Here is a 14338-nt window from a genome sequence, read left to right on the forward strand (position 1 = left end):
ATATGGAGAAGATGGATTGTTTATATTCAAAAGAAACACAGAGTGGTAGAATATAATTTAGGTTTCTAGATTTTTTTAAGTTTGTTTACTCTTTCTATCCTTTCTTGTAGATTAAGATACTTTGTGGAGTTAGAGATATTAGTATTTGTTTACTTTTATATGAATATTATCCTGGGATTAGGTTTGGGAAGTCCGGGGGTGGGGGTGGGGGGTTTTTGATTGGTTATTGTGTTTACTTATGATTGTTTTTTATGATGGAAAAAATAAATAAAATTTCTTAAAAAAAAAAAAAAGCCTTTATTGACCACATTTATGGTTTCAAGATGCTTGAGAATTTGGAATGGTTCTCTTACAACTATGACATGCACGCAAAGATTATTACTTTTATCTGAATAAATATTCTGTGACCAACCCATTTTATATCTTTTATCTTTACAGTATTGGTTTGACAGGAAGGATTTATTTCCTCTACATTCTGTGAGAGGGCAAGTCAACAGGCGCGTACATTACAATGTTAAGACAGAAATTCTGTTGAAAGCAGAAAGGACCCTGTGAAGCAGGGGTCCTCAACCTTGGCCACTTTATAACTTGTGGACTTCAACTCCCAGAATTCCTCAGCCAGCCATGCTGGCTGAGGAATTCTGGGAGTTGAAGTCCACAAGTCATAAAGTGGCCAAGGTTGGGGACCCCTGCTGTGAAGGACCCTCATTTTCTTAAAGAGTATGAAGAAACCCCCTCCTTTCTACAGAAATGATTGGGATCAATGTGATCAAAATACACAGCCTTCTTCATGTTTATGCCCTAGGTAAGTAGAGGACATTGTATTTGCTCCCAATTTTCTCAAATAATTTCTCTCTTTCTTCTTCTCCATATTAATGTAGATCCAGTACGTAAGAGAAAAGGGTGTGCATTATCAAGCTGAAAAGATGCAAAACTTAATTATTCTGGGGAAAGATGGAAGTCGCATTCTGTCTGTGAATAACCAAAAAGCCCTACCATATTTTTGCCCTATGCTGCCACTTTTATGGGACTAAATGCACCAAAACTTTAGCAGCAACAAAAATAGGAAAGTTCAATTTATGTTATGTAATTGACTATACAATACTCACCCAAAGCCCCTTGGCAGATATCTGTCCTTGTTGCACCTCCAACAATAAACTGAGGGTCATCTACAATTTCCTGTCAAAAGATATATTATGAAGGGGGTTTCCTCACTGTTCTCATACAAACACAAGGGAAAACATGAAATACAATACACATGCAACGTGACTAAAAAAAATTAGGTAAATGGATTTCTGGGCAAGGCTAAAGTTACTCTCTATTTAGTCTTCTCTAGGTTCCTTTATTGTTTTTTTTTTCAATTTTTTATTAATTTTCAAATAAACAGACAAATTACAAATATGGTATACATTAATAAAAAACCCCATATTCAGAGGTGCTCAGCAGCCCACCCACCTGCGTCCACCCTCTCTTTCACCCTTCCTACCTACTTCCCTCCCTCTCTTCTCCTTCTACCTACACCTCTCTCCTCCTTTCTCCTCTCAACTATCCTACACATCCCACCTCCTTCTTTTCCTCATCCTTCGGACGTAGCTTAGGGGCACCAGCCGAGCATCTCATCTTCTTCAAATACATTATTTCACTATAACATTCTAATATACCAAAATTTAAATTTACATCTTTAATCCCCTCCTTCCCTTTATTGTTTTTGTTATCCAATAATGTCCAACCCTCTAAGATCCACTTATTCTTTTGTATGTTTACAAATGCATGTTCTCCTTTTCTTCTATTATGAGACTCAGCATAATGCCTTGTTTATCCAAACAGATCTATTGTCTTTTATAACCAGTAGAACTCACTATCCACTGAGATCCTCTAACCACCTTCCGTACATGGATTGTGTGACTTTGTGAGCATATTCCAAAGCTCTGTAAACACTCTCTGCCTTACAGGGAGTGATGATTCTATATTAATTTAAGATTCTGTGGTCCCACACTTGATGGACATCTACTCCACGGTAGATGGACACTATCAGGAGTTGTGCTAAAGTTTCTCTAAGGAGATTACTTCAAGCATAACCATGTTTTCAGGTGTGTTCTCTTTCCCAGTTTCCTTCCCAATTCATATGTACCAGGTTATCTGGAGAGGCCTATAGTAAAGAGTCCTCTCTTTACTATAATTTTATTTTTGGAACCAAACTGTTTTATATCCTGCGTCACTAATCATAACTTTGTCATGTATAGCCTTGTAACATTTTCCTATATTAGGAGCATAAATGGCTGTGTTTACCAAAATCTTGGACACAAGGACTATTTCTCCATCCTGTATTTGTAACCAAAAACTAGAGGCCTAAGAAAATTAATGTCCATGATAATGAGCCCAACAGTATTCCCCATTACTGAAACTGATGCAATTTCATGTCTAAATATTTACAGTATCTGATTGCCGTGCAACATGCAATTTCCTATGCATATCTAAATACAAATGAATGCTAATCCATGTGTTAGATTGTGTGAATGAATCTTTGCCCCACATATTCTCCCTAAGCTGCATTATAAGATTAATTTCATATTTTGTAATTCTCTAAGATAATTAAATAAGCCATTTTAAAGAAAAAAAATGACCATGCTCCATATTTAACAATTGTTTTTGTATCTGCTCAGGCAATTATATTGCTTCAGCAATGCTTAAATAGTCTGCATGACAGATGGGAGGATAAAGAAAGTCATAATAGAACTGAGGCTGGAAATAATGAACATGCATCTGATAGTTTAGTCACGCTATATACAAAGTTTACAAAATAAATTTCTGTTAAATTATAGACCTGGGACAGAACAATATATAAATTTGTAACAACGATGTTTTATGGCTTAACAGAATACAATATACTAACCAGGCCATCTAAGGAATATTTAACATTTCACAGTTGTTTGAGTCATGACTTAATACATGAATACAATTATTGAATGGTGTTGTAATCAGTCTTTAAGTTCAAATTGGAGTTGGCTCCTCTCCATGCTTCATAAACAGCACAGATCTTTTGAAATTAGGAACAGGAAATATTACCAATAAGGACACAGGTCAAGACTATAAAAATAACTAAAGTAAAGTCTTGATTTAATGGTTTATTCAAGAGATTGTTGTTAAATTTTTAACTCCTAAATGTCCTTTAAATCCAAACATATATCATTTACCGCAGTCTATCTTCAATGCTTGGTCCAAATTATTTTGGATGTAATGAACTTGTCTGTCAGTTTGAGAGGCTCTCCAGACAGAAATTCTATCTATTGCATATGAAGTCTACTAAAATGGGTCTATTAAAATAAGGTTTCGCCAAATGTATTAGAATTGGTTCAATAAGCCACAATGAAATCTACTATATTTGAATGCAGACCATAATGTCAAATCATCCCACGACTAAAGCTTTCTTCAGCACACAGATACTCACTGATGGGCGCTTCCAGCGCACCCCCTGGGTCTTGCCAGAATTAGGGCCCAGTTCCTTGAAGCCAAGGACTGAGGGAACAGCAGGAAATAGGGGGTCTTCAAATAATGTTCCATTCTCCAAACATTCTTGCTTCAGGGTATCATAATTTTGACCAAGGTGCTTCACAGAATTCTGGTGATTACCCACACCCTCAGCTCGCAGGCGGTCTCTTTCCAGCTTGGCAGCAATTCCTCCAAAAGAAATCATGATATACCCTGCTTGACAGGGGCAACAGGTGCCTTAGCAGTTCTCCTAGAAGCCAAAATAAGGACATGTGAGTTAGACCATAGATCAGAAATCAAATCTGCAGTTATGGAAAAGGGTATTCCTGGAGACTTCTGGCCAACAGGACAACAGAACTGGGAATTGTTAACCTTGTTTTGCCTAAGAAATCTAGAAAGATGGTATGCTGCCTTCAATTTAGGAACCAGTTATCTTGAACTCATTTCAGATTTTGATTCCTAACCAACAGTCCCTGCAAAGTCATCACCATTCTCTTTTCATCTAAGAACGACATCAAACCTGGATAAATTAATCCAGGAAACTCCAGTGGAAGAATGCTGTTGCTTGTGATTAACCCATGATAAAGGGTTAGGTAGAACTTTGTGAAAGTATTTCTTCAAAATATGACTAGCTTCACCTTTCTTTAAAGCCGGTATATATATATTAGGTATGACTTTGTGTGCTTTCTATGACCTGCAAGATAATTTCTGTTAGCAATTTAGCATCTTCAACTCTATTCTCTGGATAATCAGCAGTACTGATACTGAATGAGAAGATTCTGTCAGAAGGTTCCCTGCAAACTGTTCTGATTCAATGGAAGTTGCAACGCAAAACATGCAACGTGATATTCAAGGACAATAAATTTGAAATAGTCAACTGATGTCTCTGAAATCTGGTTTCTGGTAGCCCTATCAAACTTTGAGTATATTACATAGAGTATGTAGATTTTAATGTGTTGTAATTACAATGCAATGTCTGATGTAGTGGATAGGTGGGGTAGAAGTTAGGATGATTCACAAGGATAGAAAATTACTAAACACTACAGTAAGTGGTGTTGGTTTACACTTTTTGACTTTTTCTTCTGTCTTTCATATCTTTATTGCCTTTGGCTTCTTATTTCAAGGTTCTAAGGGATTTAAATCTGGATTTTACATGTGAGCTAACTGCTCTCTATTGGACTGTTGTCCTATAGTAATACAACAGGTAATTACCATTTATGGAGTTTACACATATCAGGCTAATCTGTATTGTGAGTACAGTGCTTGATTTGGCCGAGTTTGTTGTGAGAATCTAGGCAATTATGACTTTTAAAAAAACTGTTGCACAAATCACATTTGTTGCAATACTCCATAAGCTCAGTTTAGAGATATCCTGGCCAAATTCATGTTATTTAAATATTAAAAAGAACGTTGCTCTATTTCTGTGCAGCCTAAAGTTAGAGAAAGAAGAGAAACCATACCTCTGGCAGAAACCTCTGGCAGAATCAAACAATTTTTAATACATGATATCAACCTTTTGGCAGAGTATGAACCACGTTGCATTATTACTGAAAAATCTGAAACTTTAAAATACTATTTTGAAATAAGCAAGCAGGCTTTAATGAGTTATGTTCAGTGTTAGAGGAAATATATATTTGGAAAGGTGAGTGAGACCCCTCACTTCACTGAATTTGCTATCTTTTTTTGTTTTATTGATTTTATTATAATTTCTTTAGTTATTGTGAATCATTCAGAGTCATTAAAAGTCAGGTGGCCTATACATTTAATAAATCATCACCACTATACATAATTACTTTCCTTGTTTTGTGATGTGGGGTTCTCTTGCAGATTTTGAAGAGATTGCACTCTAGGGAAGGATGGGTAACATGTTACCTTCCAGATATGGATCGCAATGTCTATCATTCATTAGTCCTGAACATATTGGCTCAGGTTGATGGGTCTTGAGAATTAGCAGTTTCTGGAAAGAGAACTGGGATGTATAAATTTCTTTAAATGCAGAAACCCCGGGCCTCTTAACCTCTAAAAACCATAATTGGAATGGCAGCTATTTAAAATGGTAAACAGACTATTTGGGTTTAGCTTCCTCAGAAACAAATGTAAGCAAAGGATCTTCTAACAATGACATCTGCTCTTGAAGACTTTTTTCTCTTAAGACTTTTTTCCATTGCAAACCAAGGGTTGCTAACCACTATCTCTACTGCTCTTATTCTATAGAGCAGGGGTCCTCAACCTTGGCGGCTTTAAGACTTGTGGACTTTAACTCCCAGAATTCCTCAGCCAGCAGCTTTGCTGGCTGAGGAATTCTGGGAATTGAAGTCCACAAGTCTTAAAATGGCCAAGGTTGAGGACCCCTGCTATAGAGCATTGTTTCTCAATCTCAAAAACAACTCATTTCCTGGAATAAAATAAAAGAAGCATTAGAAGTGACTGGTGCAACCTAAGAATCTATTTCTACAGAATCTATTTCTACAGAACCTAAGAATCTATTTCTACATCCAACCTCTGTTTAAGTACCTCCAGCAAAGGGAAATCTCTCATCTCCTGAGACAGTCTATGCCAGGGGTGTCAAACTGCTGGCCGCGGGCTGAATGCGTCATGGCGAAACCGGGGCAATCTCATTGCCGGCAATGGAAAAAAAGCCACAATACATCGCGACACATCATGTGATGTTGCGAGTTTGACCTCCCAGGTCTATGCTGTTGTGGAACAGCTCTGACCATCAGGACTTTTCTTCTGACGTGCAAATGAACTCTACTTCCTTGTGATTTCTTGTCCAATCTTCTGAAAAACTCCAAATAATTTTGCCTTTGTCTTCTACAAGACAGATCTTAAGATTATGGAAGACAACTATCATGTTTATTTATAAGTTAAATTATTTATAGAATCTGTATGGCTGCCCACTTTAACCAAATCATTCTGAATGGGAAGTATGTGCATAAAATAAAAATGAATTAAAGTTTTGTAGAGTGACATGTAATTAAAAATAACACAAATGGAATTGTCTTTCAACATAGAATACACATCAGCTTCTACTAATATCTTGAATTCAGGGTTCAAGGGCAATCCCAAGTCTTTAAGGCCTTCCATAAAGCCAACAAAGTCAGGGCCATCTGGATCTTAGATGGGGAAGGCTAAGATCTATGTCCCACTACATGACATTATTTCACAGACAAGACCTGGAACATGCCAACCCTGCTAGATCTGGTAGGATGGGGAAGAATACCCAATATTGTGTTTAGCTTGGACAAGAGAGGTTGAATCTGTTGAATTCCATCCTGTTTGGTTTTGCTCAATGTTCCAGCAACTATTTCCAACTAACTCAGTCTTTCTTCTATCTGTGACTCACTAGTAGGGTGGGGTAAAATGGAATCCCCATTCATCAGCATCAAGGCAAGTACTTCCTGCTTTATATAGTTTCATTGTTTTATATGTAAGTTGACTGCAAACAGAAAGCAAAGTAAAGAATTATGATATGAACTGTATTAATCATACTTGTATTTTTTTCAAAAAAGAAAGACCTTGCTTTAGCTGCAAATTGATAGCATGGTAGAATTGTAACATGCAGCAGAAGATTGTATGATTGAGTCATCTCTCAGTGTGACTCACTGATCCACACCAGCAAATATGTCCTTAATGCTCAGACCTTTTTTTCCGAAGAGAAAAATCATAATCCCAATGTTCCCACAGCATGCCCTTAAACACACATCCAGAAGCTGCGATTTGTTGCTGTCCATACAGCTTCTCCATGTGCTACTGTAAGAACCCTGATTTGTGGTTTTCCTTGAGTAAAATTCAAATACTATAACTTGGGAAAACCACTACCAGTTTCAATACAAAGTATGTGCCAGGGTCATGCTTGTAAGTTCATTCTATCCAATCATTTCCCCTTTAATTTCTTCTTACAGAGAACTAGCAAACAATTGACCTGACACCTGATAGATGGTAGTGGAGAGTTTGTGTCCTTTAATTGCAGTGTAATGATTGCCTCCTTTGTGCAGCCCTGAGGCAGCCACTGCATAAGTGTTCCTGGAACCAGAGTTCAAGAAAGAGGTTATGATGGGTAGGATGCTTTTGCACATATCCACCTGATTTTTCCAAACTTTTTTACCGACCTGTCAAGCAATCAACTTATTGACTAGTAGGTGGCAGCAGTTAGACTGTTAGACTCATCTTTCTTGGCTACCATCCAGTAATGTGAGTTGTTTAGATTTAGGCAACCAAAATTTCGCCTCTGGATAAATGTGGAAGAACTGGACTTTGTCAAATTGCAGAACACAGCTCTGATCATTCAAATTGACAGGAGAGGAAAAAAAAAACAGCTGCATGTTGATGCTATATTTCTGCCAAGATACATTCTACAAGGGAGTGGATTTTTTTTTTAAAAAAGGACAATTTTATAAGTACAGGAAGTGAGGAGGACAGGCTTCCCAACACTACCAACATTATTGGGAAGGAATTCTTTGCTGCCCAGACCACAGAGTACAGTCCTTTTTATCACCTTTTCAATTATGTGCATTAAATTGGGGGTAGGCTTGTCGATTTGGATGAACAGCCCACAAATACAGGTACTCCTTCCTTACTGACCACTCATTCAGTGACCAGACTTACAATGACACTGAAAATACAGGGTTACAACTAGTCTTCAAAGTTGTGGCTGTCACAGCATTTCCACAGTCTTGTGATCATGATTTAGGTATTTGGCAACCAGGATGCTTTTACAATGTTTCTTGTATTCTGTGGTCAGGTGATTGCTATTTGTTATCTTCACAGCCAGTTTCCAACTAAGTCAGTGGGGAAGCTGGCAGGAAGTTGCAAACTATGGTCATGTGCTGTCACACTTAATGAACCCTGGTGATTTGCTTAACAATTGCAGAAGAACTGACTTGTAAGTTGGGTGCAATAATGTGATGTTTCAATTAATGACTGCATCACTTAGCAACAAAGTTCATGGTCCCAACTATAATCAGTGAGGATTATCTGTAACTAACTAACTAAGAAATGGCTGCAGAAGCCAGATTTCAGTCTCCCCTGCAGTTCAAATAAAGGAGTGGATTTTTATTTATTTTTTTTAAAATATGTTTTATTAATTTTTTTACATAATTACCTTAATATTTGGTAAACATTGTGTTGTCTGGGTTTATATTTTAAAAAAATCAATAACATTTAGTTTCTATAATTCTATAGTCCACATAATAGCTTTGCTTGATATTCTCCTTCCAAAAATATTCTCTTTTGCCAACCTTGAGTTATTACAATTCTTATTATTTGGATAAATAACAAATATAGACATTTTTCTAATATTTCTGCAAATAATAACCACATTGATATAAAGCTTCTTTTCTAACTGACCATCTTGATTGCTTTATCATAGAATGATCCTGTTTAAAATTCTTATTTAAATTTGTTTTCCCCACTATATTCAAAACATTCTTACTAGTTAAGATTACATTTAAGTATTTTTCCTCATACAGGCCATCCCAACACTTTTACATTTCTCATATCTTAAAAAAAAGAAAAAGAAATAAGATATTATACTACTTAAAATACGTATCCCTCTTAGACTAATGTACATTATATCCATAATTTTTTTCTTCTTTTTAACCATATTAACCATATTCAAGCATATGTTTAATCTTTAAGTGTTCCATTTAATAAATCAAATTATCTAATCTTTTAGATCTAATCAAAACATTTTTATCCATTTGAAGTTTTCTCAAGATCAATTTCACTTAAGTATCTAAAACAGAGGTCCCCAACCTTTTGGGCACCAGGGACCGGTTCCGTGGAGAAAGGTTTTTCTGTGGACCGGAGGGGGCATGGTTTTGTGTGCTGCCTGCATACCACAGACGGGGCTTTGCTTGTTTGTGCAGACTGGTTGCTAGCATGCTGCGGCCTGGTACTGGTCCACGGACCGGGGGTTTGGGACCCCTGATCTAAAACATTTCCCTTATATAAACCATCCCAACATTTTTATATTTCTCATGTCAAAAAACAAAACACAAAGGAAAAAAGAAAGAAAAAATACTATACTACTTGAGGGGCTCATCCCTCTTTAACTAAAATTCATTTATATCCAAAATCTTTCTATTTGTTTAACCATTTTCAAACAGATGTTTAATTTTCAAATATTCCCTCTGATAGATCCCATCATCTAATTTCTTGATTCTCACTTTAGTCTCTTTTTTTTGCCAGACATCTTTCCAGATCAATATATTTCTCTGAATCAAAGAGTCTTCCCATAGTCTTGTGGATGTTGTTGTAGGTACAAAAGGCAAATCAGGTGAATGTTTTTATAGGAAGGTTTCGTCCCTTCATATTTATTGAAAACAATTTCCTTTCTTTCTCTCTTAATTTCTATCATTTTTTATCTCTTAAGTTCTCATAGTTCTCCTGGTAGCTCTGTAATGCATTTTGTCAAATCTTTTTTCTTGTCCTCAGACTTATTTTGTGATCTTAAAGTATAAGTTATCTTTTCCATGTCCATTATTTCCTGTAGGTTTTTTTCACCTGGGTTGAGTCATACTTCCTTCGGTTCCATCTTTAAATCTCTCTTCTCTGGTTCATCAGTTGTCTGTTTTATCTGCTCACTCTATTTTTATTTTCTGAGAGTTTTTTTGTTGTAAAGTTAAATTAGAGATGCATTCATTTATATTTTCAAAGTTTTTTTTTAAATTTCCTCGTGGTTTGAGATCATTGTTGTTTGAATTATTGCAACATAGCATATATTTCCTCCTGGAAAGTATTTGTTTTTTCTTAGTATATTCTTTCTGCAGATCTCTGGTTTTCGAAGAAAACCAAAAATTAGGGTTTTCCTTTCTCTGCAGACAGCTTTAAAGTCACAGTTGAATAAATATTTGTAATCCAGAAAGGTCTTTTTTATTATAATTCTCGCTTTATAAGTAGCCCAAGATGTTTTCTTTTTTTGCCACAGCTGTTCTCTGTTATTAAGACATTGAAGATCACCAAAAACAAGTTATCTTTTCCAGGGCTTTGCCAGTTCCTGTATTGAAGCAACTACTATATTTTCATCCACCACTAGATGTCAACACTAGTTTGTTTTTCAGTTTTCAAAGTAAATAATTGTTTTCTTCTATTTTCATGATTTAAAAGGGAAATCTTAACACATTCCACTAATTTCAAACTTATCCAGATTTAGGTCTTATATTCATTTCATTTCAGTATATTTCTGTCCCCACTTAAAGGTTTAATTCGCCGCTTCCATCTGTAGGAGGGTGGGGCAAAGATCCCCCTCCTTCTCACTTTTGGAGGCTTTTTGCTTCTTGGGGTTTTTTCCCCCAGGAAATCAATTATCAAGTAGAAGAGAGAAAATCACTGTTTTTAGCCAGTTCCAAGCACGTTGTTTACTTTCAGCTTAAAATAGTGCTTTTGGCCTTTAGCTGCTTGTAGCTTGGGCTAGACTCTGAAGTTAAGCTAGCCTTTCTCCTTCTGGTTTCTGGAAGGCTTTTCCCAGACTGATCGGATCAACCGCTATGTCTCCGCACTTGGCAGGACTTCCCTCCTTCTTTATCGTGACTTCAGGCCCATTTAGGGTCCCCTAACAGGCAGAAATCAGCTGTAGGGTGCAGAGCCCTGTGATCTCTTGGCTGCTGAACTACTGCGCAAAACCAGAAGCTAGGAGTGGATTTTTTTTTCCAAGAAGGACAATTGTATAAGGACGGGAAGTGAGGAGGACAGGCTTCCCAACACTACCAACATTATTGGGAAGGAATTCTTTGCTGCCCAGACCACAGAGTACTATACTTTTTATCACCTTTTCAATTATGTGCATTAAATTGGGAATAGGTTTGTCGATTTGGATGAACAGCCCACAAATACAGGTACTCCTTCCTTACTGACCACTCATTCAGTGACAAGACTTACCATGACACTGAAAATACAAGGTTACAACTAGTCCTCAAAGTTGTGGCTGTCACAGCATTTCCACACTCTTGTGATCATGATTTAGGCAATTGGCAACCAGGATGTTTTTACAATGGTTCCTTTATTCTGCGGTCAGGTGATTGTTATTTGTTATCTTCACAGCCAGTTTCCAACTAAGTCAGTGGGGAAGCTGGCAGGAAGTTGCAAATTGTGGTCATGTGCTCTCACACTTAATGAACCCTGGTGATTTGCTTAACAACTGCAGAAGAACTGACTTGTAAATTGGGTGCAATAATGTGATGTTTCAATTAATGACTGCATCACTTAGCAACAAAGTTCCTGGTCCCAACTATAATCAGTGAGGATTACTTGTAACTAACTAAGAAGTGGCTGCAGAAGCCAGATTTCAGTCTTCCTTGCAGTTCAAATAACTGCACAACCAACACAGAGCCAAGGGCTGGATAAAAAGAGGTGATTCAAGAGACCTGCCAGGTTAACTCCTCTTTCATTATTGGATGGGACCTCTTCCAGTTTCCCAGGCAAAACATTCATTCCAGAACACCTTGGAGCAAATTCGACCTGCGTCAGCTGTGGATGTTTATGAAATGGATGCTCCATTGTGAGGATATGATCTATGCCAGAGGTTCAATCATACTGAATAGGTCTCCTCAGAGGAGCCAGATTAAGAGTGCCTCTCCTACAACCAATATGGTGGATGTAATTTGCAGAAACCTGTACAGGTAGTCCTCAACTTATGACCACAATTGAGCCCAAAATTGATGTTGCTAAGTGAGAAATGTGTTAAGTGAGTTTTGCCCCATTTTACAACCTCGCTTGCCATTTTGTTAAGTGAGTCATTGCACTTCCCCATTGACTTTGCTCGTCAAAAAGTTGCAAAAGGTGATCACATGACCGCAGGATGCTGCAACAGTCATAAATACAAGTCAGTTGCCAATCATCTAAATTTTGACCACATGATCATGGGGATGCTTCAATGGTTGAAAATGTGAAAAATGGCCATAAGTCACTTTTTTCAGTGCTGTTGTAAGTTTGAATGGTCACTAAATAATCTGTTGTAAGTTGAGTCGATATCCATCAAGCTGACAACATTAAGCACATTGAAGTCAAGAAGAAGGTTAGACAAGAGCATATCATGAGAGTGAAGAAATCCAAATTCAGTGAAGGAAATACCATCGAACCAATTAACCCCTGGACAATTCAAATTCCACTACAGATGTTTGAATTAAACACCTCAAAGCAAAAAAAAAAGCAGAATTAGAAAGGAAAATGATCATAACAAACAAAACTGAAAACTGAAAAAAAAACTGGGAAAAACTGGTGTTAATGTGTATACTTACATACACCCATCCTTACATATGTACTAATCTTAGGAAGAAATACAAATATTGTAATTATCCCTATTCAATCTTTCTACCAGAGATATCTATATAAACAAAAAAAATATATTAGGAAAAACATAGTAATTGTGATTAAGACACAATGTCTAGCTTTGACTAAACTTTTCTTTAAATGTATAATTTGTCAAAACATTTGTGCTCCTTTAAGAAACAAAACTCTTTATTTCTATCATCCAAACTACAATGAGGGAAGTTAGTTCATTGTAATTTGGCACTCTACACAATTTCTTTTCTACCTCTTTTCCAATTTAATTACTGAATATTGACTTTGATGCATAATACTCTTTTTAAAGCTTTATAATGGCAGAATGCTATAAAAGAAACACTCCCAGTTATATTGTTGACAATAATTATAAACATTTGATAACATATCAATTATGGGTAGCTGAAAATGAGCACAAGCTTATTCTGGATTTCACAATTCAGATGTTTGTAACTCCAGTGGCAAAGCAATAACTTTTTGTATAACTATATCAGTATAATATGTTGTGCAATTCCTATCATGGCTAGTAGCTTTCATTATTGTGCTTATCAAGTTAAGTCCTGTGTGCTCTGCTAGGTGAAAGTGATAGTAAACATTAGCACTTATAAGTCAATAGTCATACAAGAGTTCATTTGTTGTAGAAATAAGATTTGGGGGAGTTTATCAGCTCAGTTATGTGTGAGAGCTCAATGGGTCTGGTAACTCTGAAAGCAAAACTGACGAGAACAGGTTCCTAGTAGTATCACCTTTGTGAATAAGATTGAAAGTGAAGCAAAGATATACTTTACCGTTATGTTTAATTTTAGTTTTGTCATTTATTACTTCAATAGGCTAAGTATTGTGAGACCAATCTGTTGGAGTGAGCTTTACATAAATATGCTGTTACAGCAAGAAGACCAACACCAGAAGGCAATCCTCTAATTACTGGGAAACCACAGACCTTCCGTTATGAGATATGCTTATGTTTAGTGAATGTACAGATGAAAGTGAAATGACCATGATGGTTAATTTTCTTTTCTTTGGCTTTAGCTGGGGAAGATGCCAGGGAAGTATAATTAAGCTTAGGAAGCTTACAAATGAAAAATAGGGAGAATATTTATGATAACAAATAAGCAGATATAGGTAGACTGCAACTTATGACCACAATTGAGCCCAAAATTTCTGTGGTTAAATGAGACATACGTTAAGAGAGTTTTGCCCCATTTCATGTTCTTTCTTGCCACAATTGTTAAGTGAATCACTGCAGGTGTTAAATTAGTAACACAGTTAAGTGAATCTGGCTTCCCCATTGACTTTGCTTGTCAGAAGGTACCACAAAAGGTGACCCCTGGGACACTGCAACCATCACAAATATGAGTCAGTTGCCAAGTGTCTGAATTTTGATCACATGACCATGGGGATAATGCAACGATCATAAGTGTGAAAAACGGTCATAAGTCACTTGTTTCAATGCCATTGTAACTTCGAACAGTCACTAAATCAGGGGTGTCAAACTCAATTTCATTGAGGGCCACATCAGCATTGCGGTTGCCCTTGGGCGGCCTACTGGGTGGGCATGGATGGAGTA

General features: G+C 36.7%; 1 protein-coding gene across 1 annotated transcript in view; it reads right to left on the reverse strand.

Annotated features, from left to right (window-relative positions):
* LOC107294458 (calpain-1 catalytic subunit) overlaps window positions 1-14338 on the reverse strand; it is a 51580-nt gene that overhangs the window by 30571 nt on the left and 6671 nt on the right. The window contains exons 2-3 of the mRNA XM_015823690.1: window positions 3449-3739; window positions 1110-1179 (exon numbers count right to left, since the gene is read on the reverse strand). Coding sequence (XP_015679176.1) covers window positions 1110-1179; window positions 3449-3694 — 316 coding nt within the window. The 5' untranslated portion in view covers window positions 3695-3739. The remainder of the gene's footprint in view (window positions 1-1109; window positions 1180-3448; window positions 3740-14338) is intronic.

The sequence above is a fragment of the Protobothrops mucrosquamatus genome, unplaced genomic scaffold, assembly GCF_001527695.2.
Source record: "Protobothrops mucrosquamatus isolate PMUCROS unplaced genomic scaffold, P.Mucros_1.0 scaffold1951, whole genome shotgun sequence".
NCBI lineage: Eukaryota > Metazoa > Chordata > Lepidosauria > Squamata > Viperidae > Protobothrops > Protobothrops mucrosquamatus.